Source organism: Accipiter gentilis, chromosome 21 (genome assembly GCF_929443795.1).
Source record: "Accipiter gentilis chromosome 21, bAccGen1.1, whole genome shotgun sequence".
Taxonomy (NCBI): Eukaryota; Metazoa; Chordata; class Aves; order Accipitriformes; family Accipitridae; genus Astur; species Astur gentilis.
In genome coordinates, this window is record NC_064900.1 from 4077767 (window position 1) to 4103787 (window position 26021).

The 26021-nt window shown below is 46.9% G+C and overlaps 1 protein-coding gene across 4 annotated transcripts; it reads right to left on the minus strand.

Moving 5' to 3' along the window:
* Window positions 1-23: 23 nt before the first annotated feature.
* TMEM39A (transmembrane protein 39A) lies at window positions 24-21171 on the minus strand. Of its 4 annotated transcripts, none has more exons than XM_049824517.1 (9): window positions 9692-13939; window positions 8702-8895; window positions 6948-7170; window positions 5482-5565; window positions 3885-4027; window positions 3074-3422; window positions 2067-2254; window positions 1422-1542; window positions 24-874 (listed from the first exon to the last, which is right to left on the minus strand). In XM_049824517.1, the coding sequence occupies exons 1-9, from the start codon at window positions 9728-9730 to the stop codon at window positions 641-643; spliced, it is 1575 nt and encodes a 524-aa protein (XP_049680474.1). In that variant the 5' UTR covers window positions 9731-13939; the 3' UTR covers window positions 24-640. The 4 variants fall into 4 exon arrangements, 3 of the variants coding, with proteins under 3 accessions (XP_049680474.1, XP_049680475.1, XP_049680476.1); XM_049824518.1 differs by lacking the exon at window positions 9692-13939 and adding an exon at window positions 9027-9536; XM_049824519.1 differs by lacking the exon at window positions 9692-13939 and adding an exon at window positions 8996-9536.
* Between the last annotated feature and the right edge of the window lie 4850 nt (window positions 21172-26021).

Consider the following 26021-nt stretch of genomic DNA (forward strand, 5'->3'; position numbering starts at 1 on the left):
ATTTTTTAAAAATAATACTTGCATCCTGATACCAGTGGGAAGAAGAAGGAACTGAGAGCTTTTACTGACTGACAGTAACTTAGCCTGTCTCTCCGCACACTGCTTCCTCCCTTCCCCTAAACCAGTATCGCATCAGTGCACATTTCCAGTGCAAGACTTCCCTGGTACTGAGGTTACTAAGATAAACTTTACTCATCCTGGTGAAAGGCCCCTGTGTTTCCTTTCTTCCCCTGACTGTTAGCTTATCCAGGTTCTCTACAGCAGACCAGTTCCTAATTAATGGCACTTCTATCCCTACAAGATGCACTAGCAAGGCAGTTGTGTGAGCAAAGCGGACACAGTGACCACACACACAATCCTGTTGCTTCACATAGATATATGTATGGGTATAGATATACGGTATATACACACTGATTTTTTTTTAGATATATATAAAATAACACCTTGTTTATAAAGCGACATTTAATTGCCACTGGTTCCCTTCCCACCCCACAAAAACAATAGTATACAAAATATAAAATATTTTAAATATTTATAAACGCCGCAAGAAAAAAATAGAACTGTACGAAAATATTTTTTTTCTGAGGTTCCCTCCCTGCCCTGGGGGAAGGGAAAGAGAAGCGGTACACGTTTGGCCGGCCTAGTGTGCCTTGAGTCCATAGTTGTTAAGTGGATAGGAGTATGCCCTGCCTAATACTATCCGGTCCCGGAGAAGCTTAAATAAGACATAGTAATTGCAGAAAAGGATGAGGGCCATGGAGAGGGTATGGTTCCACTTCTCTGAGCGCAGCAGTGAGTAGAGCTGGTAGCAGACCACACTGCCTTCGATGAGAATCAGCAGGTTGAGCAGCCGTAATGGACGGTGAAAAAGGAACTGCAGGGAAACAGTTAAAAAGGACAGATTTCTTTAATTTGTTGCAGTGTTACAGTGGGGAGGGGTACGTACATAATACTGTCAGGCACCACTGAGCTACTGACCACTGTGCTGCGCAGAAGAAATGTTTGTACTCCAACCACCGCTAGCTGTTACTTAGGGGAAGCAGCGTAAGAAACAAGGCACGTAGAAGTGTGATTTTGCTTGAGAAGGGGAGGCTGGTGAAATAACCTATTGGCCAGCTGACATACTTTCCCATTTCCCTGAAAGATGTTAACCAGAACCCTCTTAAGAATATGCAACTGCCTGATGGGAGAGCTGTGTCACCATGATGAGAAAGCACTGACAAGGCAGCCGTGGCTTCCATCTTGCCCAGACATTGCTGCAACGGGAAAGCGTCTCTGCTGCAAACAGGTATTTTGTTCGGCAGCAACAGGCTGTTGAGCAGCACTGAACTCTTACGCATAATCTGCTCTGCTGCAGCTAGGTTTGAGCCTCTCCTCCCTCCCACAATCGTAACACGTCAAGCAAGAGAAGAGATACTTGCATAAAAGCGGGCATGGGACACATCTGAAGGCACTGCTACGTTGTAAGGCCCAACTGCTTTATACAGGCATCGGCTACGTCGCACCAGAACTCCTTGTGGCCATATTGTGTTTTCTGACCAGCTGTGGGGAAAGAATGCCAGAGCATTAGCATCTGTGCTTCCAACTCCCTGAACATGGGTTCACAGGAATGGACTGTATGTTAAAAAGTATCAAAGCCTCTGCCACAAGGACATGTTGTAGCTCCCACTGGAAAAGCACGGAGAGGTGATCACAAGCCCACCAGAGGGACTCGGACTGAGTAACGGGAACAAATGGCTCCCAGCGCAAGAACCTAGCCCTCTGCATCAGAGGGGGCCACCCCCTGCCCCTGCACAAGCTACTTCTCCAGTGGCCAAGAATAATCTCGGCATTTGTTTCTAGGAAGGAACCGGCACTGACCGGAGGAGCTCAGACAGCTCTCTAGAGCAGACGATTCTGTTTCTAGGGAACAGAAAGACCAGGAGAGTTGCATCTGTGACCCCTGGCATCGTGGAGAATGGATAAGTGTCCTCAATAGATAAGCACTGCTAATACTTGCTTATCTACTAGAATGTCTTCTCAGCCCCTTGCTACGCATGCCAACCCCTCCTCGTCCCCCCACTCACATATGCTGTGGAGCATTGCTGTAGGAACCATGTTCTAGTTTCTGCCACTTGCCGAGGTGGGCAGCTGATCTGTGGAGCAGGTCACAGTACTTGGGAGGCAGCAGTTGAGTGGTGAGCATGACAAAGGCATTGATCCACACCATGATGAGGTGCTCACAGGACCAGCGCATGTCGTAGTACTGAGTGCTCTGGAAAGAGACCAGGCAAGAACTTGGCACTGCTGTCACAAAACAGAGGAAGGAATGACAAGGGACGTACTGCGTGTGCATCCAGCAGACCCACACCACACATTACAGGCATGCGCTTTTGGACCGGTGATTTCAGAGGGTTACAGCTTAGGAAACACTCAAGATTCCCTTCTCCTTGACCTGAAGGAGAAAGGGCAGGGGATTCGGCTGCAGCTGGTGCATCTCCTCCTCCAGCAGCAGATAACAAGGGGGTTTGCCTGCCACAGAACTGCCCCAGGAGCACCAATTGCACCAAGACTGCTACATGGATTGTGGAGCCCTGCCCACTTCCCTACACCAACTGGAGCTAGTTCAAGTTTGAAAAACAGCAGATTGAAAAATACAACCCCCACATTGACAAGAGGTTCCTGGATTTAGCTTGCCAAGCATCCTAGTTGGCTCTGTTTTCTAACAGGCTGACCACCAAAGCCTCTAATCCAAGCACTCAAAAGCCAGGATGCTGGATCTGAGACAGGTAACAACAGGTTCCCTTTTCTAGGAAGAACACAGCTATCCATCTGCCTAGGACAGGGGGTGGGAGAAGGGGAGTTAGTAAGTGGGGTGATGGGACTAGAGGTGCATCACATTTATGGCAATACCTATCCGCCAACCAGGAGCAGTACTAGTGCACTCCGGATGCAGCCATGCTCCGCTATCCGGGCTGCCAAAGGGGAGACAGAGAAAAGGGGAATTAACCAGGAATCTGGCCTGGCAGCAATTCACACAGCATTCAAAAGGAGACGGCGGGCAGGGGCAGAGAAAGAGCCAGACAAGAGCTACCTTCACAAAACACAGTGGCAGGAATGCCACGTAGTAGGCACTGAAGAGAGAGTTGAAGAGAACTTCCTTGATCCTGCGGTTGAAGTCTGCTTTTAGGCACTCCACCTCGTTGCGGATGAGATCTGGGGAAAGGGGGCAGCTGTGGGTGGGGATAGACGTAGGATTATTGAACTGTTCTCTCAAGGATTCCCACAGAAGTGAAAGGAAATCTTTGGGTTTGACCAGGCTGTTGACAGCTGAAGCCCCATCATCCACCATCTGGTCCTGTACCAAGTAACCACAGTCTGCAGGTAGGGGCTGTGCTCTGCTGTCCTGGTGGAAGCAGCACAGAGGAACGTAGACACCAAACCTGTAGGGAAAGAAAGAAAAAAAGGGCTGAAATGACAACCATCCCAACATGAAGCAGGGGCCACCTTCTCAACAGATGTTGGCCCTTATGAGAGGGACACCACACAGGAACCCTCGCTCCAGAAGCTAGTGGCCAACTCTTCTCCCCCATAAAATGTTAGAGGCTGCAGCTTCAACAACTGCAGAGAAGCTTCTTTAAGTCCCATTTGTAGAACCAACGATCCCAACAGCTCAGTCTTCAGTCACAGCAAAGACCCCCTCACGCAAACAGTGTACTGAAGCAATTTGCTTCATCAGCTCAGCACCACGACCTCGCATCATCCCCCAGCTACTCTTACTTCTCCTTTAATTGTAAGATGAGGAGACAGATTACAGCCAACAGCTCTGCTTTCTGTGGTGGCTCATGCCACCCCCAAGCTGCTACGCTCCCCCTGCACTGAAGGTACAAGGTGGTGTCACTCACGGGTAGCCCAGGAAGAGAAGGTTGAGAACAGAATGGCTGCGGAAGAGGTTGACCAAAGTCCAGCAGAGCACCCATCCACAGAGGGTGAGCAGCACCAGGCGCACCATGTAGTGAATCACTGATGTTGCACCCACCTGAGAGGCCTGCAAATGAAGAAGAAACATTCAGCAGCCCTGTAATGTTAGTGGTAGAACATGAGCGTGGGGGTGCCTGTGAAGAATGAGCGGGGAGAGGGGTGTCGGGAGGCACTGTAAGAGGGATGGCTGCCCTCTTCCTCCCAGAAGTAGGAGACTGACTCTCTTACAAAGGTGAACACTTTTGATTTTATTAATGACTGATAGAATCCAAAAGATTCAAATAAGCATAAGCTGTAGGGCATGACTAAAATAGGGCCTTAAACCAAAAAAAAATTCAGAGCTGCAAAGGAGAAAAATCTTTTTGCTCAAGTCCTGTATTGCTCTGATGGTAGTCCAGGACAGCCTGAAACACATTTCCCCTTGCTCTTTCCTTTAGAAAGACCAGGTCTCGGCACTCATTTTCCTAAAGAACTGGAATGTCACAGTTCTCAGCCAAGGGAAGAGAAGATGGTGCACCTTGGCAATCCCCAAACTAATTTCCACCACTCATCTCTACTGGATGTACAGGCTGCAGTCCAGTAAGGAGGCACCACCTTCAAAAGGACAGCAAGAAAGCTTGTTCCAATCTCCAGAGGGGAGAAGGCAACTGAACTATGAAGATTCTTAGGGGTTAGAGCCAATAGATGGGATGTGCGAGAACTTGCATGGAAGGTTTCAATGCAGAAATCTCAGTCTATGGGGAGTTTTACGGAGGATATGAACATAAATGAAGATGGCAGGAATCAGAGATGAAAAGAGAACTTCAGAGATCCCGTCTTCTCCATTCACCTATTCAACAGGACGTAACTGCTCCTTTATTTACTTATTTTTAAACTTATTGCTTAGTTGCTTAGCCTGGAGTTGGATTAACTGTTTCAGTGGACAGAACTTCTATTTGCCTCAAAATGACCTTTCTCAAACATTTATTTGGCCTGGTTCTGCTCTCACAATCACAGACAGGGTCTCAAAGTCTGAGGTGACATGACCAGAGTCTCAGAGTTACTGAATAACCAGGACTGGAAAAACAGTTCTTCTAGCTATTCCTATTTCACTTTAGTGTACTCAGACATCCTCCTCCTGACATTTTGCCTCTAATCTCCTGTCCATTTTTCCAGTCTTGGCTAGCCAACTTGTCTATTTGCCTTTCTGCTACCTGACTTGCAATTCTCTCAGCCACTTCTCTGGCACAAGATAGTGAGGTACAGTACTGCGCCTACAGGGATAAAGAAGCAAGTGGGACCATTTCATCATCTCCAAGCTGCAGAGGCAACAGAGCTACCCAATACTGCAGGACATGAATGGACTCAAGGAGAAAACTCCAAGGCAGAAGGGCATCCCCAAAATCTTAGTCCTTCACACCCAGACTTGTTCTGGAGGAAGAAACCCTTCAGCTACCCAACTCACAGAACTTTCTCAGGCCATGGATGGTCATGCTCTGCAGTCAGTACTACAGGCAGGAGAGGGAACAGTGGGAATGTTACCTCAGAGATGAGGGCCCACACCAGCCTCCGCGCCAGCATCACTGTGATGAACGCCGCCAGGTGGTAGTCAATGAGGTGAAAATTCTGAAGGAGGAAAGAAAAAAGGTCTTCACCAGGGGAAGGGACTCTGAAACCACCCAGCTGGGGTGGGACTAGAAAGCTGGCTGCTGAGAGCGCATTAGGACCTTGTGTAAGCATTCCCCAAAGATCTTTATTAGGGATGAGGGAGAAGGGATAAACATCAGTAACACGGGAATGTCTCCCAAAGCAAGATCTTCCACACATGGGGGTTCCTTCCACTGAGAACAAAACAAACCCACCCTTCAGGCAGGTATTCCTGGGGTCAGAGGGACATCTAGGACCAGGATCTTACTATGGAGAACAGCTTGCAAGTTCTCCCAGGAAAAGCCACTGAGCAACCAGAGCAAGGGCAGCCAAAATGGAGTCCAGAGTGAGCACACCAGCTCACTTTAGCTCTTGGTCTCAGAAATGGTCTGTAGTGATCAGTGCTCCCTGATAATCAAGCTGATCTGAGAAATGTCATCTTCACAGGCCATAGATCTGTATTAGAAGTTTAATGTTGGCTCTGGCTGCATCAAGTTAGATACAGCTCTTGGACCCCTTATGACTTTTCAGTTATCAAACGTGTTCCGGCTAGAACAATTAGCAGACTCCGAATATTGCTGTGTAGGACTTCGAGGACATTTTGAGTAAAAAAGAAGGCTTGACTTCTGATGGGAACAAACAAATGACCATTAAATCCTTTCAGGTAGGCAGCCTAAAACAGAATGCTTTTTCTTCGTGTCCAGCATCACAAACTTGAAACGGATAACTGGAACACCAGCACCACCTGTCGGCATTGTTAACTAAGGAACCACCTCATGCTTCCAAGCGGCACGACACAATATAAACCGAAGGACCACTTCAGAGGCTAGCTTCGATCAAATGAGGTTTGCTGACTCAGGTACAGGTCACTGCCAGGTTGTCCACCTTATCGGGCCAGGAAGAAGACTGAAACTTGAGGAGACTGGGAGGTTTACATAAGCTGAGGATCTGACACCCTCCCCAACTCCTCTGCTGCTGACCTGCTGTGAGATCCTAATGAAAACTTGCATTATCTCCCTTCTCTCAGGCTCTGTTGTTTCCACTGGGAAAGGGCAACCACAGCAGGAGAGAGCAGGCTCCTGGAGTCTTAACTCCATTTCAAACCCTAGCAGCTAGCTAGACCATGCAAGTATCTGCAAGAAATTTCCACTGAATGAGTCCTGCTGACACCTCTCTCTCACCTTCCACATATTTTCTCCCCTGTAAAATGGGAGATGACATGGCCCTGGCTGATGGGGGTGCATGTGAACTCGCCTTCACTCCCTTAATGTCAAATGCTTGGTGATTCCTGGACTGAAGAAGCATGAAAAGAAGCTGCATAATGAAAAAGCACAAGTGATGGCATTTGCTGGGGAACTCACCAGTGAGGTGCAGGAAGCAGGGTGATTGTATGGGTACCACCAGACAGTCTTGTAGATGTTGATGTACTGAATGAAGAGGGCTACCAGTAGGTAGATGAAGAACAGGAATTCAAAGAGAAGGCTCCCATCCAATGGCAGTTCAGGGATCCGGCAGTGACGTACAGGCTCTGGAGTAATCAGCGCTGTGATCGGAGGCGCAGAGAGGCTAATGGCACTACCATTCCTGAAGCAGACAGATACGACTCACTTGGTAAGCATTCTACGCTATCTCTACCGTTTTACAGGACAGGGAGTGCTTGAGGTTGTGAATTTGGGACTGGGCATTGCTAGAGAAGAGTTGGCAGCAGTCTTGCATTCACATTTCTGGTGCAAGACTGGTGGCAAGCTTCATCATCTTCTTGGCTCAGACAAAACCCTTATCCAGCATTTTCTCTAGACAACAGATTGGTCTACTGTGACATGCCCAGCAATATTTCAGTAAACTTGTAGGTGGAGGAACAGGGGTACAGAGCAAGGAAGCAACTCCAAGCAAAAATCATTAAGGACTGTGCCAGATTGAGTGCTTAATGTTGGCTCCTTCCACTCATCACTAAGACATTACAGCAGCACCCAGCCTCCTCCTCCAGTATTGCTAGGTGCCCATCATCTTTCTGCTCGCAGTTCCTCTCTTGGAAAGAGGGGTAACGAAAAATGGAACAGAGGAGTGCAGCCACTTCCTAGAGGCTGACCTCTCAAGTGTTCTCACACTTCCTTCTTTCCTAGCCCTCAGGAGAGGCTAGGACAACTAAAAGCTCCAGCAGACTGAACTGATGGAGGAAGTTCAGACATAAACTATGCTATGTCTGACTGAAACCAGGACCCACTGACTCCATGGTCTCAACAGTCACTTGTTCCTCAGGAATCTTAGACTGTGCCATCCATCCATCTGTCCCAGCCAAAGAAGTCTCTAAAGGCCAAAGCTAAGTGGCTTGGATCTCTCTACTCTGTAAGGACGAACCTATACCAAGTAGATCAGACCCTCAAGATGCAGCAGATAGCTTCTCCAGTTTGCTGACTTCTATATGGAAGAAGTAATGCTGGGCCCTTTTAGTCTTTATGCCAAATGTGGAGATCGAAATGTCACTGTGTTCCTTTTTCAGCGCCCCACTTCCCCAGAAAACGCAGATGAGCTTTGCCAACTGCGAGAATTAGTTTCATCTGCAGCCAGCAGGCCTGAAACAGAATATAGGCATCCTCCTGCCCTGCCTTTCCATCACATAGGAAGGGGACTCACAGCTGAGCTCTGACATGTCACGGTAACTCCCTGTGGCATTGCAGGCAAGTGAGCAAGAGAGACAAGGACTTATCTGCTAGGATTCGCTGCTCTGGGAACTGCTGCAGAGAAAGACAAATTGAGCACTGTGCGATTTCCACCCCTGGCCACTGTGACGATGGTGAGCAGTGAAGAGTGGCTGAGACCACTTTCCACGGGCTGATTTTAATAAATGAAGTCAAGAGAGGGGCCGCAGAGGGAAGCAGGTGCCACAGCAGAGCTGAGAAGAGAAGCTGGAATAGGTTTTGTTACGCAGGGCACATTCCCTCTTGGATGGCTCATCTCCTAATGCCACAGCAGAGGGTTCGAGGTTCCCGTCTCCCAGTTCCCTGCTTTAACCATGAAGCCACGCTCCCGTGCAGAGTTCAGAGTGGATCAAGGCTCCCAGCTTTTAGTGCTATCGTAGCCGCAGGTGTCTCAACGACCCTACCTTTGCCCTCACCTGTTTCTCAAACCGGTACCGTTTCCGCAGCTCCCGCCAACCAGCGTCTGGAGAGAAGGCAAAGCTGAACGGCTTAGCTGCTGCCGGCTGGGTCCCCTCCTTCCACCGGGCATGACCAGGAACGAATCCACTTCCAGTGCCTGCAGCAGGCTGTGCCCTGAGACCCAGACAACGATCCCGAAGCCTTCCCAGGTCTGCAAAAGAGGCAGAAACATCACTGAAGCTGCAAACTGCTGGTCACCTAGTTCGCACCCCAGCCAAGCGAGTTCATGCAAAAGGAAGCCACTCTCGTACACTCGGAGCCCTGCGGGACACCCATCACCACCCTAAAAGACTGTGCCATTTCAATGGCACCGGATCGGCGTCTGCTTGCGTACACAGAACGGACGCCACTGACACTGTGTCTTTAAAAAGCGTCTGCTTAAATTAGCCATCAGTGACTGCTAGCGCTTCCTGTTAGCTGGAAAGTGTCACCGAGCATCTCCAGTGCTGGAGACCACACAACTGCGTGCCTCGTTTCAAAAGCAAGCCTGGGGAGAGCCCTCTCCCTGGTTTGGTGCAAGGAGGTCCTAGAGCTGCGCAGGTCTTTTTAACCACCCACCACGTTGCTTGACAGGCTCTGATGCTGAAAGGTAATTTGGGACCCTCTGCCAGAGGTCTGAACGGACAGACTGGTCTCCATGAAGTTAACTGCATGGTTCAGCTCCCTTCCATGCTAAGAAAGCCCGACTAACACGATGGGAGGAGGTCCGTTTAAAAGTGGTTCTAGTTAGCAGAGTAGTTGCAGCAAAACACACGTGTATGCATGTACTTCAAATGGCACATATAGGCAATCCCATATCCCAGCCCTTTGGGGGGGGGGGGGGGGGGGGGGGGAGCCAGGGAAGTAAAAAGTAAGCCTGTAAATATTTATTTATTTTAAAGGACATATATAAGTGATCAGTTCCTTAAAATGAACTAGTATGAGAGAGGCTGGGCAACTCAGAATACCAGTGGCAAAGGTGGATTCTCTGGCACAGACTTTATCATTTCCCATACGATTTTGCTTTTATTTCATTGGTCTCCTACATGACACTGCAAGGATTTCAGCAGTCAGGTACGTTTCTGATGGCTAGAAGACATAAGAGAGCGAGGGGTTGAATTAAAGTGTGAATCTGGAAGTCATTCCAAGCACGTGTGCTGTACAGAATCAAGACACTGAGCAAGCATCTCGCTACAAGGGCTCTGGTGTGTCTGCATGTCTGGAGACTAATCAGCTGCCCTTTTGGCAAAATATCACAGCCAGAACCAACCCAGGGTCCAAAAAAGCACCCCCACCTTCTGGGAGTCTCTGGATCTAGCTTTGAAATTTACAGATGGAACCTATTGTCCATTTATAATTCAGTTATCACCTCCTTTAAAATCCTGAGAAATCACAGCTGACAGAAATGCCAGGAAGTTTGCTAAATGAGTCACACCACTGTCACCATAAACACTGTGCAGGAGGACTATTCTAAAAAACTCCCTCAAAGAATCATCCTTTCTATTAAAATTTCCCATCTTTTTTCTCTATTCCAATAACCAATTCTCAGAATTTCAACAAAAATCAAAGTGTTTGTAAAGACAAATGCTTTCCACATAGCCACATGAAGGTCACTTGGGGAAAAAAAAAAAAAAAAAAAAAAAAAAAAAGAGTTGTGAAATTGCATGAAAGGAGAGAACAAACATTGGACAATTTCAGTTTGCAGGAAAATAATGTGTTTTGGCAGAGTTCAAAACTCTCATTATAATTCCAGTGACAACACAACAGGTAATTCAAGCCTTCCTTACCTTTCTAGTCAAGACTCTAAAGCTTTTAGAGGGCTTTCCCTAGGATGTTCTAGAGTTTTACTGGGGAATATTTATATTTCAGGAATTAAATATAAACTGAAGAAAATTCTCCTGCATGCACAAGATGAGCAGGGGCAGCAACAGAAAATGCAGAATTCATTTAGGGCATCCAGACACTTCACATAAGCAGCTAAGGTGAAGAAAAAAAAATTAGAAAAACCTCTAAAAGGAGCAACTTTGAAAGCCATTTTAAGCCAAATTAAACTAGTGCAGGGACTGTGGAAGCTAAAACAATTGGTCTGATTCAACCTACAGGATATTTATGATAACGGATGCAATACGTTGGTGGTCTAATTAGTGGTAATAACAGTGGAAGGTATTTTATGCCACATTCAATAATTCATGTAAATAATTTAACAGCTCTCATTAGTATTATCCCATTAGTATGCTTCACATGCTCACCAATGTAGACACTTAGACACTGAGTAATCACACTTCCACCCTCTGGTTTTTGCAACCAGTAAAATGCAGGTTTCTACCAGTAAAAAAGAATGCCTGTGGAAAGGAGCCCTCCTTAACGTCAGTGCACCCTATTTTAAATGCACTTGAATAAGCCCTTTCACAGTGAGCCATGAACATATAGACTGGGCAGTTCCTCAAGCCAAGCTTTAAATAACCGCACTGGAGTCTCATCAAATTAGGTGGGTGTCTGTTAGAGAAAAATCTGCCTCTGAAAAAGAACTATTCCTTTTTTGTTTGTTTTTCTTTTCTAAAACTAGCCACACAAAACTGAAGCTCCCCAGATAAAGGAAGCAGTAAGATTACAGATCAGTTGACTCCAAGTCTGCTTTTTTTGGCCTTGAACGAATCAACAGTCCTCCTTTTTGAGGAGGGAGACATGGGAAAAAGCCTTTTTATAGTTTTCAATTAATAAACAAAGGCATGATTCTACTGTGAAAAATATGCTAACAAGAAAAAAAAAAGCAGCCATGACCCATTACTCCAACAGATAAGATTCCTGTGTGCATCCAAGTCATATCAAGTATTATTAGAGAGCTCACAGAGCGAGCTGGGAGTGTACCAGGCTCCCTTCTCTGTTTGCAGAGTCCCCACCCCATCAGCGATCTCATTTTATATATAGTCGCAGGTACAAAAAGTGAGTAATGGAAGCTAAAAGCTGTTCCTGACAAGACTCTTAGCCCATTAACAAGATTCCACATTGTTCTTCCCCATTCACCTGTAATTTCCCTCAAAAATGAGTCACGTACTTGTAGTCCCTCCATCCTCAACATCCCCAGAATAGGAACGGCCTAGCTTCCAAGATCTCCCTTCTCAGGCAGATGTGGGCATCATAAAAACACACAAGAAGGATCTGGGGACCAGCTACAGAGCAGCAGACAGGGGTCCTGTCCACACACAGGGAACAGCTCTTGGGTCCTCGAGAGGGACCACGCTCTTTCTTTGGGACAGAGACAGAACCTTCACCTGTGACACGGTTCTAAGAAGATCCAGGAATGTCAGGAATCAGACACTCTGATTTCCAATTCATGCTTTTAGGACTACACAAAGCACTTGGGCATTTTGTTTCTCTGCACCAACACCCCTCCTCCCCACCAGCTCTCCAGCTATTCTGATGAGGCAGGATCAAGGCAGGCAAGAAGCACAACTGTGAGCAAGGCTTTACTGATGAAGAGCTAGGCAGACAAACTATCCACCAGTTCAGAGGTGAAGCAGCACGCAGCCCTGTCCTGCTCCCCAGGGACCATCACTCAGAATCATGTTCCTGCATCAGCAGCTGCCCAAACAGCTCTTAGGAGAGGCAAATCAGGAGAGAGTCAGTGACTCATCAGAATGAAAAGTCTGCCTGGTTCCCCATCTCTCTGCTGAAACGCTACAATGCTCAGCCAGTTATTTTGATGGCATTAACGTTTTTTAATTGGAGAAAACTCACAGCCTCCAATCCTCTCGGGAAGCTTGCTGCACCGAGGTGTGAGAACTCTCAGAGCCTGGAAAACATTCAAAACACTCTCCTTGGCTCCACAAGTCCTACAACCAGATACTCTCAAGAGCAGAAAGGGAAATGTGGTCATCCTCACTTGCAGCAACGTGGCCTGAGACGACCACAGGTCTCTTGTCACAACTCTCCATCTTGATCAAAGCAGCCTTCTTCCTGCTGAGAAAGCATGTGATGTCTTGGGGTGAAGCAACACGTTGCCTCTGTGACTGTTCCCAAGGGAGCCCTGCCTACCTCCTCCTCCTCCTCAGCAGCACAGGAGCTCCCAGCATCGTCTGGGTTGCTAGCAAGATTTTCCATTCGGGGTGCCCGTGCTTTACGGCTACGCAGGCACGGAAATGCATCTGCCACCTGTGCAGTGCTCCCTTGCAGGGAAATGCAGCAGGCCACCCCCGCGACACGGCTGCAGAGCACTGACACGAAGCATGGGGAACTACCAGCGCTGACAAAACACCATCAACACTGCCAGCCCCTCTGGGTGCTAGCGGTAATACTCTGAACCACAGCTAGCATCAAGTGCAGGACAAAAGGATAAATGAACTGGGAATGGCGCAGGAAGGAGCGTGGAAGCGGCAGTGCCAGAAGCAGACATTCCGTGCCACGACAAGCAGCACTGCCATCTCCGGAGCATTCCTGCATCCAGGTATCTGGCAATTCCTCCCTCTGCTGCAGCAGCCGCCTGTCCTCCTGCTGTCAGGGGCACTGGCTTCTACGTCATTTTCCTTCCAAAAGAAACATAAATCCTGGAACTGGACTGTCTGGATTAAGCTCTGAGGCATGAGCTCCCAGACCACAAAGGCAAGGGACCATTTAAGACCTGGACAGTTCACCCTGGCCTGGGTGAAAGGCTCTGTCCCCAGGGCTGCCACTGAAGAGCGCAGCCAGCACCTGTACAGCTTCTACAACAACTCACCGTGTCCCAGACAGTGGCTTATTTTGTAAAACCTGGTTTGCAAGGCTGCAAAAGACAGTTACTAGCCCCTGGTGGAACCATTTCTGGAAGGATGGGAAGAGGAAAATAGGGTAGGATTCTCTAACCTTTGGGATTAAATACATACCATAACAGTCGTGACTTTCAGCTGGCAGACAAACAGCTCTTTCTCCTCTTCCTCCCTCCCACACCCATCAGTCTCTGAAATTGAAACAAGCCATGTAGAGAGGTCTCCTCGTTACTAATGTCCTCACTTCAAGTCGCTGTAGCTGGTCAACCTCATCCCAATTTGCAGTTGTAGCAATCCTAATGTCTTTGCAGATTATCAGCAAGTTCACCTTATAGGCAAGTTTTCTTTTGAACTGCTGTGAGTCCTAGTTACTATGGCTTATTTTTACTTCCTTTTAGCGTGAGCCTTTTATTTATTTATTTAAACAAAAACATTTTGACAGCTGGAAAAACTGAGACAGAAAGCTGGTAACTGATTCACCCAACACAAAAAAAAAAAAAAAAAAAAAAAAAAAAAAAAAATCGAGAAGGGAGCCTAGGAACAGCAATGGCTGCACCCATGCCTCGGTCACGAGGCCACCTTGTCAACACCCTCACATCTGCCACGCCGAAAGCCGAGAAGCTGCAAAACTTCTGTGGAAGCCCTAGCTTGGTTTGGGAATAAAAAAAGCATTTGGTTGTTGCAAGGGAGGAAACAACCAACAGGTTATCAGATGGAAAGCTAAATATTTGGCTTGCACAGAGCTCCCCCGGTGCTAAGTCAACACAACCTTTCAACTCCGGCTGGCTCCAAAGGCACACACCAGGCACCTGGCCCAGAGCTCAGCCCCAGCCCCGGGCTGGGAGGCAAAACCGGTTAGGAGGGAGGTCTCCCAAGTCAGCACATTTTCCACGTCCTCATGCCGTACGGAGCGACGGATTAAGAAGGAGATTTGGTGCGGAGAGAGACAGAAACCCCCCTGAAGCACAGCCCAGAGTCGGGCAAGGAGGACAAGAGCCAGGCGGTGAATCACTGCCGTCAGGTGATGCACCAGCAATACTAACTGTTGCTCAGTGACTAAGAACCAAGAACCTACTCTAATAATAAAACCAACCCAGCAAGACCAAGTCAGCGTAGGTTTTTCTGATACAGCACAACCCTGGCCTAAGAAGCTTCATCTATCAGTCCTCTACACACGTGCCAAAACCGGAGGGTGAAAGTAGCAAGAAGGCAGCAAGATTTCACAAACGGCATATACACTGTATGATTCATTTCAGGCATCATCAGCAAGGAAGGCTAGAGCTAAGCAGGCAGATAAGTGGGGAAAACAAAAGTTCTAGCTAAAGACAAGGTGAAGGCAGCACTTGCCATTTGTAGCTGCCAGAGTATTTCAAATACCCACGGACAAAAGTGGGAACAGGAAAGAAAAGTTTTCCAGGAAAAGCCTCTCCACATTACAGTGCAGTAAGCTCAGTTCAGCTCATTTTGCAGACGTGCTCTTTTAAGGATGGGACATAGATTTAAGTTGTTAATACTCTAGACCAAGAAAATTATCCAAGAGTTTGAAAAAGCAATTTTTAAAAACAGAAAAGGATTCCCAACCCAAATCCTACACATTCCTTAAAAATCCCCTCAAAGACCTTACTTTAGGGGGTGTAAGGAAGAAATTCCCAGAGGTATGCAGGTGATACAGTCCTCTTCATAATACAGATGAGTTCAAGTCTTTGTGAGTTGGAGGAAAGGAGATACACACACTAAGCCAGAGGTTCATTAAGAGCACAAGTACAACAACAAAGCTGCGATTCCTGGAGTAATAAAATAATACCTCGTAACCATATAATTACCTTGTGCAACTAACTGCTGCAGGAGGTCAGAGCAAACAGCTTAGTAAGACTTTAATGAATGACTACAATAATTTTATGAATGAAGATAAGTGAAATTATCTTCCAAAATGTGGAAAAAAAAACCCCAAACCAAAAAACCACAACACAAAGTCCTCGGGGCTCAGCAGCTACAAGTGGCTGATAACACACTTCTCGCCAAGACAACAGTATCACACAGTTAGCAAGACATTAACATTTTCTTTGGCTTTTTCTGATGTATACAGCAACACTCAGAGCCAAATACTGGATCTGGGAATAAAGAAAGCAGTGGCTTGTTCTTGTGTGAGAGCAAGACAGAATTGCAAAGTTGAGCTTTTGCAGCAGCAGAGGGAAATGCAGGCCTGAACAGCTGGGTCACGGCCTATTTTTGGTCCTACAGTTCCCATGCTTCTAAATCGTGTGGGGAGAGGGACAGCAGGTCCAGCCTCATCCAGAGCAAGAGGCTCAAACTAAAGAGCTGGTGGGAATTACTGAGGTAGATGTATGGTTCTCAAAGACAGCCTGCATTGTCGTCTGGAAGCTCGGGAGAGTTTCAGCTTCAGATCCAAAACAGGATTTGGATACGCAACAACACAAAAGTTTTAAGCTCCAACTCCATGTGGCTGTTACAGACAGAAACAAAAGTTCACTTTAGAAAGGGACACTGGTTGGGAAATAATGCTAAATCACAAAGACGATGTATTAGCAGACACAACACGGGCAAAGCCATCAAAGCTGGCCATTAATACAGTTTATCAACACACACTCCCACACACATCTTGCACCAAAGCTCTTCAGTAAACACTGCACACACGGCACTGCTAAAACACAGCCACTGCCGGAAAGCAGAGATACTGCCCTGTTACACAGTGCAATGCCCGCTGACCGGGGAAGGAGAGGAATTTTAGCTATGGCCACTGAGATACTCTTTTCCAACTTATAGGGGCAAACACGCAACAAAACAGACCGCTACTGGGGGAGGAAGGGGTGTTACAAAAAGAAGAAAAGATGCTCTTGCCTTAAGAGCCCATCTTATAATTTTCAACCAAGCAAGCCACCAAAATACGCATTCTCCTCCAAACCCTGAATACATACACATGGTCTCATGGCCTGAATACAGGACTGCAAGCCAGGAACTCCTTGCTTTTAATCTCTTCTCTTCAACTGACTTCCAGGGAAGTTGTTTTACTGATTTAGACCTCAATTTCCTTATCCCAAACAGGATAAACTGTTCAGCAAGTAATTCTCCTCCCAGGGGTCTCTGTATGTAGTAGTGAATACTTTTTACAGTATTATTTTAGTGCTTTAGACAAGCTTTTTTTAAAACAAACAGAAGCAGCTTTCCTGCTGTTTTTGCTCCTCTGCCAATCCCTATGTTTAATTTAATGGAGATCAGCCATGATGACAAATCATGGGGAGTCACTAGGATTTTTCTATTTTGTCCTCACATAGCTAAAAATAAGGCAGGCATCTGCCATCTGTAGCAATGAGTTTGAAGGCACAGAGTAAAACACAAGGAAGAAACACTTCCTTGAGCCTTACCCCAAGTCATCGCACTGGGATTCATATCAGAAAATACCAGTGCAACAACAATTTGTATATCCCTGACACCATGGAAAAGCAAAATTATTGCAAGGAATTCTAAATAAATTGTAATTTGCATAAATCATAAATCTGCATTAAATATAAAACACGTATGAGAGAATACATAAACTCCCCTCTACTTGCCTCTTAAATAACAGCTACACAAGTTCCCTGCAAAACAGTGAAGGTCTTCAACTTGCATTACTCCGGTAGGCAGCACTCAGAACCTTGTATGACCATTTACAGAGCAACTGATGTCGCAGATCAGGAATATGCAATAGGATACATTAATCACTGGTATAATTAATTATACCAAGACTAATTTAGCTGTCTAAAACTGCATACATGCTCCCTTATAAGTATTTCTGGGCCACAGACGTCTACTTGGTTGGTTTAAATCAACCATTTCAAACCTGCCAGCATACACAGATGCCGCTGCACCATGTTAGCTAGCATGGCTTTTCTGACTAGCTTGCATAATACTCACTTCCCACCAGAAGTCTCATTTTCCGCTTGCAACACATTCAGCCCAAAAAGTCAAAAAAAGGTTGGAAATAACTCTCCAATGACTACACCCCATGAAGAATGGCAGGAAATCTTTCAGGCAAGTTTGTGATAGCTCATGAACTATTTGCCCAAGTCACACAGCTACCAGAGATTTACCTCTGATTTTAAAAATCCACCTGCTAAAAACTGTACTGCTTATCTAACTGTGGTACAGCTAGAAATAAATGGACTAAAGTTTCCATCAGCACAAGAGACAAGCTGCGAGTAGGTGAACAAAGAAGAGGAGAGCGCTAACTTCATGGCACCATCCATTACCGTGACAGGCCACACTCTGCAGCTAGAGAGTGGATTAAGGAGATGGCAAAGGGAAGGGACCACCAAAAGAAGAGGAAGGTCAACTGTCATAATTTTGTATCTCCCCTACAGTTTCTCATACGTAAGCTAGCACTGCAGTGCTGTCAACAAACCATATCAGTTCTCCAACTGAATGGCAGTGCAAGGTGAACAAAAATTGGGCCTCAAAAAGGAAAATATGTGTAACAGAATATCATACTGCACAAGTAAGTACGACAGATCAAGTAATACTAAAGTCTAAAGATCCCAAGCATGTAAGTAGATTCTGCAAGCCAAATTCAACCCTCCTCTGTATTTCTCAGTCCATAAACATGCCAGGACATGAAATTTCACAATGGACAAACAAAAGAATGGTTGGAAATCAGTAATATTTTTAAGACCAAACATTCTAATAGTAAACAAATTCAGCCAAATCTCTAACTGATTTTCACCAGTGCTAACAAGCACATACATCTTCATATTGACAAAATATCTCTTCTTTAAATCCAGAGTACAAATCCAACCCCTCCAACTCAAGAGTTTCACATCTGTAAACTAAAATGGAACCACATGTTTGTAACTGCCAGAAGAAAACTTTTTTCCAGGATTTCATGATACTGAGGCACAGCAAAAGCTCCTCTGGAGACTGAGGAGCAGGATGGTCTCAGAATCAGTACTATCTTGTTGCTTTGCACCATATCCATCTTTAGGAGCTGTAACTCTACAGTGTCGTACTGAGTGGCCCGACTGGCTTCTGAACTGAACACTCATAGAAATTGGAAGCCACCTTAAAAAACATTTCTAGCATATATGCTCTTTCTGTATTCTCAAACATCCAGATTTGATGCCTGCAGAAGAAAAAAAATATTAGTTTTATGATATCCAGACTTGAGTTGCCCAAGTCAATTTGCAATATGGACACATTCAGAGAAAGATTTGAGTTCAGTGCTGCTCAATTCCAAAACCAGCAGAAATGTCTAGGTTTTCTCCCCCTCAAACACTACATACGTAATTCGATTCTCTCCAAAATTTCAGACCAAAAAGCAATGTCTGAAGAAAGCATAGACAAAAAAGTGATTAGGCCTGTCTGCTTTTGAGTAATACATAACAGTGTAACTATATTGGCAATGTTACATCAGCACAAATATTGCTAATATAGGTGGGCCGCTAAGATAAGATATAGCTTTATCTCCTTAGCTACTGCAGGACACCATTAGTGTCTCTGTTAGAAGAATAATTCAGCAAGGTGCTAACCTGTACATTGCAAGAGGTTTTTAAAAGAATTTACCTTCTTTCAAACAGAATAGAAACATACTCTGCAAAAGTAGGAAGCAAAATGTTTTATCCCCCTTTTGCAGTCAGAAAGACTGTAAGAAATTCAAGTAAAAAATAAAGATAAAAGGCCTGCCTTTTCTGAATTATCTACGATTTTGGATGCTCAGGTTGAGGCAATCTAGACACCTCTATCAGTAGAAGTGTGGCTACCCAGACCTTCTGAAAATCAGGTCTCAAATGCCTGCAAGTCCTGCGTCTGCACAGAGACAGCGAGGAATGAGCTGTACGGGAGGCGCACAGGTGTTCTATGGTCTCGAGATTAGGAGTACACATCACACTGGACACAGTTAACCGTGTCAGTGGTATTACCTGAGCTCCTCTGTTGTTCCAAATAAATCACACCTGGACAGCATTCCCACCCTGCGTGCTGGTTTGCACTGCAAAACATGAGTCAAAGATACTCAAGAACAGAAACAAGGAGTAGCTGCATCTACACCTGAAAAAAATTCCAGTCCGATACAGGGACAACAAGGAGCAGGTGAAGTTTCAGCACAACTGCCAGAGAGGTCAGCATGGCCTGGCTACCACTTTGGCACCAGAGGGCCCAGTTTTTACCAGCAGAGCATCATCCCATGGCAATACCAAGCACCTTGGCTGAAGGAGCTGGCCCTCCAGAGGAGCAGCTGGAAGGAGAAACGAGCGTCAGAAAAAGCCACCCCAACAACACGAGTGCCCGGGAGGCGAGCAAAGGAGCAGACTGTGGGTTAAAGGGCTGGTGTCCCGCTCTGCTCTCAGCGTCCCGCGAAACTGGAGCTGAGCCATTCCAGTCCCATCACCATACTACCGTATCCCTCTCCCAGAAAATCTCTTCTGATCACAGCGAGTTAACAGACCTGAGCTGGTTACAGAAGGGATGCCTCGTCTCCAAAAACTTTACGACTCACCGCTTTGTAACATAGACATCTCATTCTTTCACTTACAGCCGTAACAGATGCCAGCGCTATGAGGGGCCTGTTATTCACAGCGAAAAAGCACGCACGAGAGCGATCATAAATTGCAGACAAAGCGGCCTCTGTTTCCGCTACACGTTCGTGCGTTAAAGTGATGCTGGAGTAGTGAAGGAGGTACCTCGTGTAATAAGGAAAATCATCGGTGTTAACTGCTATCCCACATAACGGAGGATGACCGATACACTGTTTTCTTAGCGGTACAAAACAGAAGGGCCGTAGAGGTGTGCGCCCACATCTGTTCTGGAAACGGTTCCTTACGGCAGGTCTGATTTGCCTAGACTTACAGAGAATTATCTCAGCTCTTCATCTTCCAGAGGCCGGTGCCCTCTCCCGCCTCCCTCGTAGGACCGATTACGTAGGGTCAGCGTTTCAAAAGCCCAAAGCAAACCTACCCGTGACCCCAGACCAACTTTAATCCTCAGCCCCTCGTATCGGGGAGCACCCACCTCTCGGCAACCTGCTCGGACCTCTCGCTTTAACCCAGACACATCGGGAAACGTCTAAAACGAGAAGCCCGGGACCCAGGGCCATTAACTTACCAGCGGGACGAAACAAAGCCAGCAGAAGCCCCCCCGAGACACACAGACAGACACACAGACAGAGACAGGCGGGAGGCGGCCCCGCACACCCGGGGCTGCCTTGCGGGGGGCTCCGGCGGGGGCTGGGTCCGTGTGTCCGTGTCCCCCCCCCCCGGCCCGGCTGAACCCACCACCCTCTTCGGTCGTTCGAGCTGCCCCGAGGGAACGAACCGGGGCCGGTACTCACACATCCAAGCGCGGGCGGCGGCGCGGCTCGGACATCGGCCGGCAGCGGGGTCCCTTTACCGGCGGTAGCGGCCCGGCGGCCAGCCCCCCCCGATCCTCCCCTCGCCGGGACGAGAAGGCTGCTGCTGCTGCTGCTGCTGACCCCGCGGAGCGTCCCTCCTCCCGCCGGGCAGCCCCACTTCGCCGCTGCCCCGCCGCGGCGGGGACAGGAGCAGGGACGGGGGCAGCCGCGGCCGCCCTGTGGGTGAAGGAAAAAAAGGAAAAGGGAAAGAAGAGGGCGGGCGAGCCCGGCCTCGGAGCGGCCCTGCGCACCGCCGGCTAGCCCGCACCGCCGCCGCAGCTGCCCGGGAGACGTGGCAGTGAGGGCTGATGCTCTCATCACAGGGCGACAGGCGGCGGCGGAGGCGGCGGCGGCGGCGGCAGCAGCAGCAGCAGCCACCGAGGCGGCCGCCGGCCCCGGCCGGCCCAGGGAGGGAAAGGGCGCCGCGGAGGGGCGGGACGGCCGCGCCGCGCCGCCATCTTGGTAGTGGCGGGCTAGGCGGGCGGGCGGGCTCGGTGCCTGCTGCAGCCGGTTCGTCTTTTCTGAGGGGGGTTTTGGGGTTTTTTGGGGTTTTTTAAAGCCGCGCGTCACCGGCAGCGTGGGTGGAGGCAGGCAGGAGTCTCCGGGGGAGATGGTCCGCCAGCAAAAGCTGTTTCTCCCGTGACGGAACATCGACAGCTGAAAAGTCCTGCTGCCGTTGCCACCCTCAGCTGAGGTGCGGTGCAGGCACCTCACCGGAGAAGGCCTGGGCCATTTAACAAACACATAAAAATGACATATGTTTCTTTTCCGAGTTAAGTAAAGGTGGCCTGTCCACCTGTGTCAAATCCAGTAAAGTGGTCCGAATTGGTAACAATTTTGACATTTCCAGTTAGTGTTTTGTCCAATTTTAGGTTGGTGTGACACGTCATGAATACGAGTTCCAATTTACTATCCCGACCTTTCCAGTGCCAGGGTAACAGAGCAGGAGTACCAGGGGGAGTTTTATTAAAGAATTAAGTAGTAATACAGCAAAGCAATAAACGGTAATACAGCAAAGACAGTATAAGACAGAACAGTAAATACAATAAGAACAACAAGTAGTAATATAGCAAAACCGATATAAAACAGAACAGTAACAGATGATTAAGTTCTTACAATAGATCTCGAATGACTCGCAAACATGTACAAGACCAACAGAAGTAAATAAAGCTTTTCTTGACATACATTGTGCAATTTTGTCTTGTCAGGAATTTGAGATTCCTCATGCTTTTAACACTTTGTAGTTGCCAGAATACCATTTACCTCGTGCCCCACAGGGAATCCCTTAAATTTAATATTTTTAGCATTCGTCAATTCCTGAATTTGACTTTTAAGATGGCAGTATTTCTTTACTTTTTCTGCCGCCACGTCTGCCAATGATGACAGTTTACTTTTGTATGGAATTGTTACATCAATAACCATCGCCTGGTCTCCTTTTACAAATACGAGATCAGGCTGGTAGATTTCATTTTGTTCATCCTTTAGTATAGGCCCTTGGAATACAATCCAATCCTTCCTTTTAACTTCAGTTACAAGTAAATCACACAGTTGGTTGTGTCTCTTAATTCTGGCGTCTTGCATCGCAGGGCAGAACCCAATGATATGAGCATTTGATTTGTTTTCTGAATGTGTTTGAAGGTAGTCACAGGTACCCGGGACAGCCTCAGGGCTCCGAAAGACCTGTTGAGGAGCCAATGTTGTAGTAGGGACATCAGCTATTATCTGCAATAACCACCGAGCGGCAGCAAATAATCAAAGGTTGGCAGTGGTTGACACGAAACCAACCCAAGGGTTTCTTGAGCTGCTTTCAGCAAGTGACTTCTGGGCCAGCTTGTAAGTGCCAGCCCAAAGCTGGGGAGCTGTACTGTGGAAAAGTATCTCTTTGAATGGGATTAGCTTTCACAGTCGCAACAAGAAAGCTCTTCTAGGGAGCGAGAAGAAATACTGGAGGAAAAAAACCAATCTTGCGTGGGAGCAACAGACAATTCTGTGTGGGCATGCACCGCTTAAAAGTTTCACTCCGAGAACCTGGTAACTCAGGCCAGGCAAGTCTATGATAAATGGGATGGAGCCGGCCTGACCGACCCTCCCCGCTGTTCTGTTTTACTTTGAAAGCAATGGTCTGGAAGGGGCTCTGGTAAAGTCTCATGGGCTTTATCAGTGTTGTTGGGCTTGTTTCTGATAACAGAATGTTCCCTCCTCAATCCCTGCCAGCAGATCAGGGTCTGTCCTTCATGCATTCGCTTTCCTTCCTTCAGCCTCAGCAGCATCTTCAGATAATTTTCATGTCTATGAACCGGACCACAGCTGCCGCACTCTGAACAGACTGCATATGCCTGCCTCGCTGCCCTCGCACCTCAGCTTTGCTCATCCTTCTCCCTGTAGCCACAGAAATGACCAGTGACGTTTCAGTTGTACCAGCAGACTGTGGCTGTAGTCCTGTGTCTGCACCTCTGTAAATACACACCTTGTACTAGGAAATCTGCCAAAGCATTCTATTGTTCTGGATCAGCTGGGAAAAAAAAAGAAAAAACAACAACCAAACAACAAACCAAACTAAAATGTGAAATCTTTCAAAAAATAAATTTTTCTCAACCTCAGCCCAGGTGTCTCTGAGGCACGAGGCCCCTGTTCCAAAAGAAAGCTTGTCTTTGTGTAAAATATGCCCAGGAGATCTTAGCTGATGGAGCTGTGCAACAGGGCACAGTAAGGTAGGTGACGGAGGTCTCTGGTAATTCAACAGGCGGGAAACTCCTTCTCAGCTGCAAATCCGAACACCAGTTTAAGTCTGGATACATGCAGAAGAATCTTACAGCTGCTTTTGACTTGAAGAAGTAACTTTGTGTTACTTGTAAAAGTTAGGCTAATGACCTGGCAACTCTGGCTGGATGTTTTAAGGCTTACACACCCTCCTCCCTAGCACACTACTTATTAATGGTATGCCTAAAGAATTCACTGAAATGATATGGAGACTTGGGCGCCTCATCTCTTCCTTTCTCATTCTCACATGGAAATGGTATGAGCCCGGGACAATTGTGGAGTGACAATTTATTCCCATCTATCCTTGATAGCGCTATTTCAGAAATACCTTGCATTTATCTGCCAGGGTCCTTGTGGCCAATCCATGGTGTGCTGTATTTTTATCATGGAATTCATCAGAGAGCTGTGGGAACCTTTGGTCCTTGCTCTCCTCATATTTGCGAGGAAACTGTAATCCAGACTGAGCTAAGGAAACTAGTACTGAGGAACAAGGAGCAGCTCAGGCAGAATGTGAAAGATGAGACCATCCTTGCTACATTTTGTGAAATCCCCCAGTGTTTTAACTGATCCTTGCGTGGGACTTTATCACGTGAAACACTGGATTACATCTGTGAGAAGGTGAAACACTGGATTACATCTGTGAGAAGCGCAGGAAAGTACAGAGGCCCACATTCAAAAAAGACCCTTCCTCTCTGATTAAATGTGTAACTGCTACAGGAACTTTGGTAAAACACTCATACTGAGTCACTGTACCACTACTTTCCCCACCAGAGGGTACACCAGCAAACACCAACGGTATAAAACTTCTTACACTCTCAGCCAATAGCACACTTGATTTTGCCTGTCTTTACCTTTGTTCCTGTTTTCTTCTCTCATTTCCTTTCTGGTATTTCAGGTTAATGCCCTTTTCATCTGCTTCTCACTTCTGCCATGCTTCGTGTCTCTTTTCTGCTGTCCTTTAGAAGACCTAAAGCCTTTTTCTTTGTCACTCGCTCTCCCTCCTGTTTCAAATCCCTTTCCAGTTTAACTCCTTCCTTTTTTCATTTTATCAAACATCTCCTCTATCCTTTTACTTCAGGGCTATTGCCCCACAATCTGAGGGACATAAGCGGGTGTGACTCGGAACAGTCCTGTAAATTTACCCTGGGATACAGCTCTTACTTCACTCAGAGAGTCAAAGCCTTACCTCGTCAAAGCCAAGGCATTAATTGCCCTCCTGTGTACACATATCCAGACGAGGTTGGGTACCACTAACAGTGTAGCTGTAGTGACATGAAATTCAGCACGAACCAATCGCTTGAACATCCACCAGTTGTGGGGATGACTTTTGAAGCCTGCTCTAAACTCCCTGCTGCTGACACCACACCGTTACCAGCACCTAGACCATGTTAAAGTGAGCTCTGCTGTGCTGACTTGTACAACCGTGACAGTAAGTCATCACCGTCAGGGCGTGTTTCCATGGAAGTGATTTTGTGCTGCAGAATGTTTACTTAGCGTGTGCTAGGATTGGGCTCTGAGGTTTAAAATAAGGGTGTAGCTGTGTAAGACACAGTAAAAATAGGAGCACAGAACACTGGATTTAACACAGCTATATCAACACTGTTACAGAAAATACTAGTGTCAGGGGGATCACAAGTCACTGATGTCTAAACACTTGAGGCAGAACTTCCTCTTGTGCCCGCACAAACACCAGTCGGATTTTGTGTGCAAACCTCCGCCTGGGAAGTCAAATCTCCCTTCCAAAGTTTTCCTCAGTATCACATCAGCATGCAAGAAAGGGTCACTGCTGTTGTTCACCTTTCAAGGCCACATTGCATCAGGCAAATGGCTTTCATCCAAAAGTTTTATCAGGTAAAAGGCCTTTGTTTAAACTGTGAGATTGAAGAACAGAGATGAAAAAAGAAAGGCTGCTTTCACACTTGCTGCAGGGAAAAGCGTCCGACGTGGACGACATATCTTCTGCAAGTCCCGTTTATGGAACAATTTTACTTCAGGTCACTGATGTCTATGTGAATAGGAAACTAACTTGCAGGGCTTTAAAATTTACTTCTGCTCAGCAAATAGCAACACTAACAGAAACAGACCCAAATGACCCATGTTCTGATTCTGTTTGCTCAGAAATTCCGCTAGTTCTATGACGCTGCATTGAGATAAACTACATCCAGGATCGCTTCACTGGTAATTTTTGAGTAGCAGAAAGAACCTGCTGGTATGGAGTTGATTTCTGAGGGAAACCATTTGTGCTGTGCTAAGGAAACTGATGAGGTATCAGGTTTTGTGTCTGATGTCACTGCCTCTTCCCAGACAGGAAAAAAATATGTCCATTCATCACTTCAATGTAATGATGTTACTCAACATGCCATATACTGTGCGTCCTCCTCCAAACTGGAGATATGGCATTCCACTCAAATACCTACTACT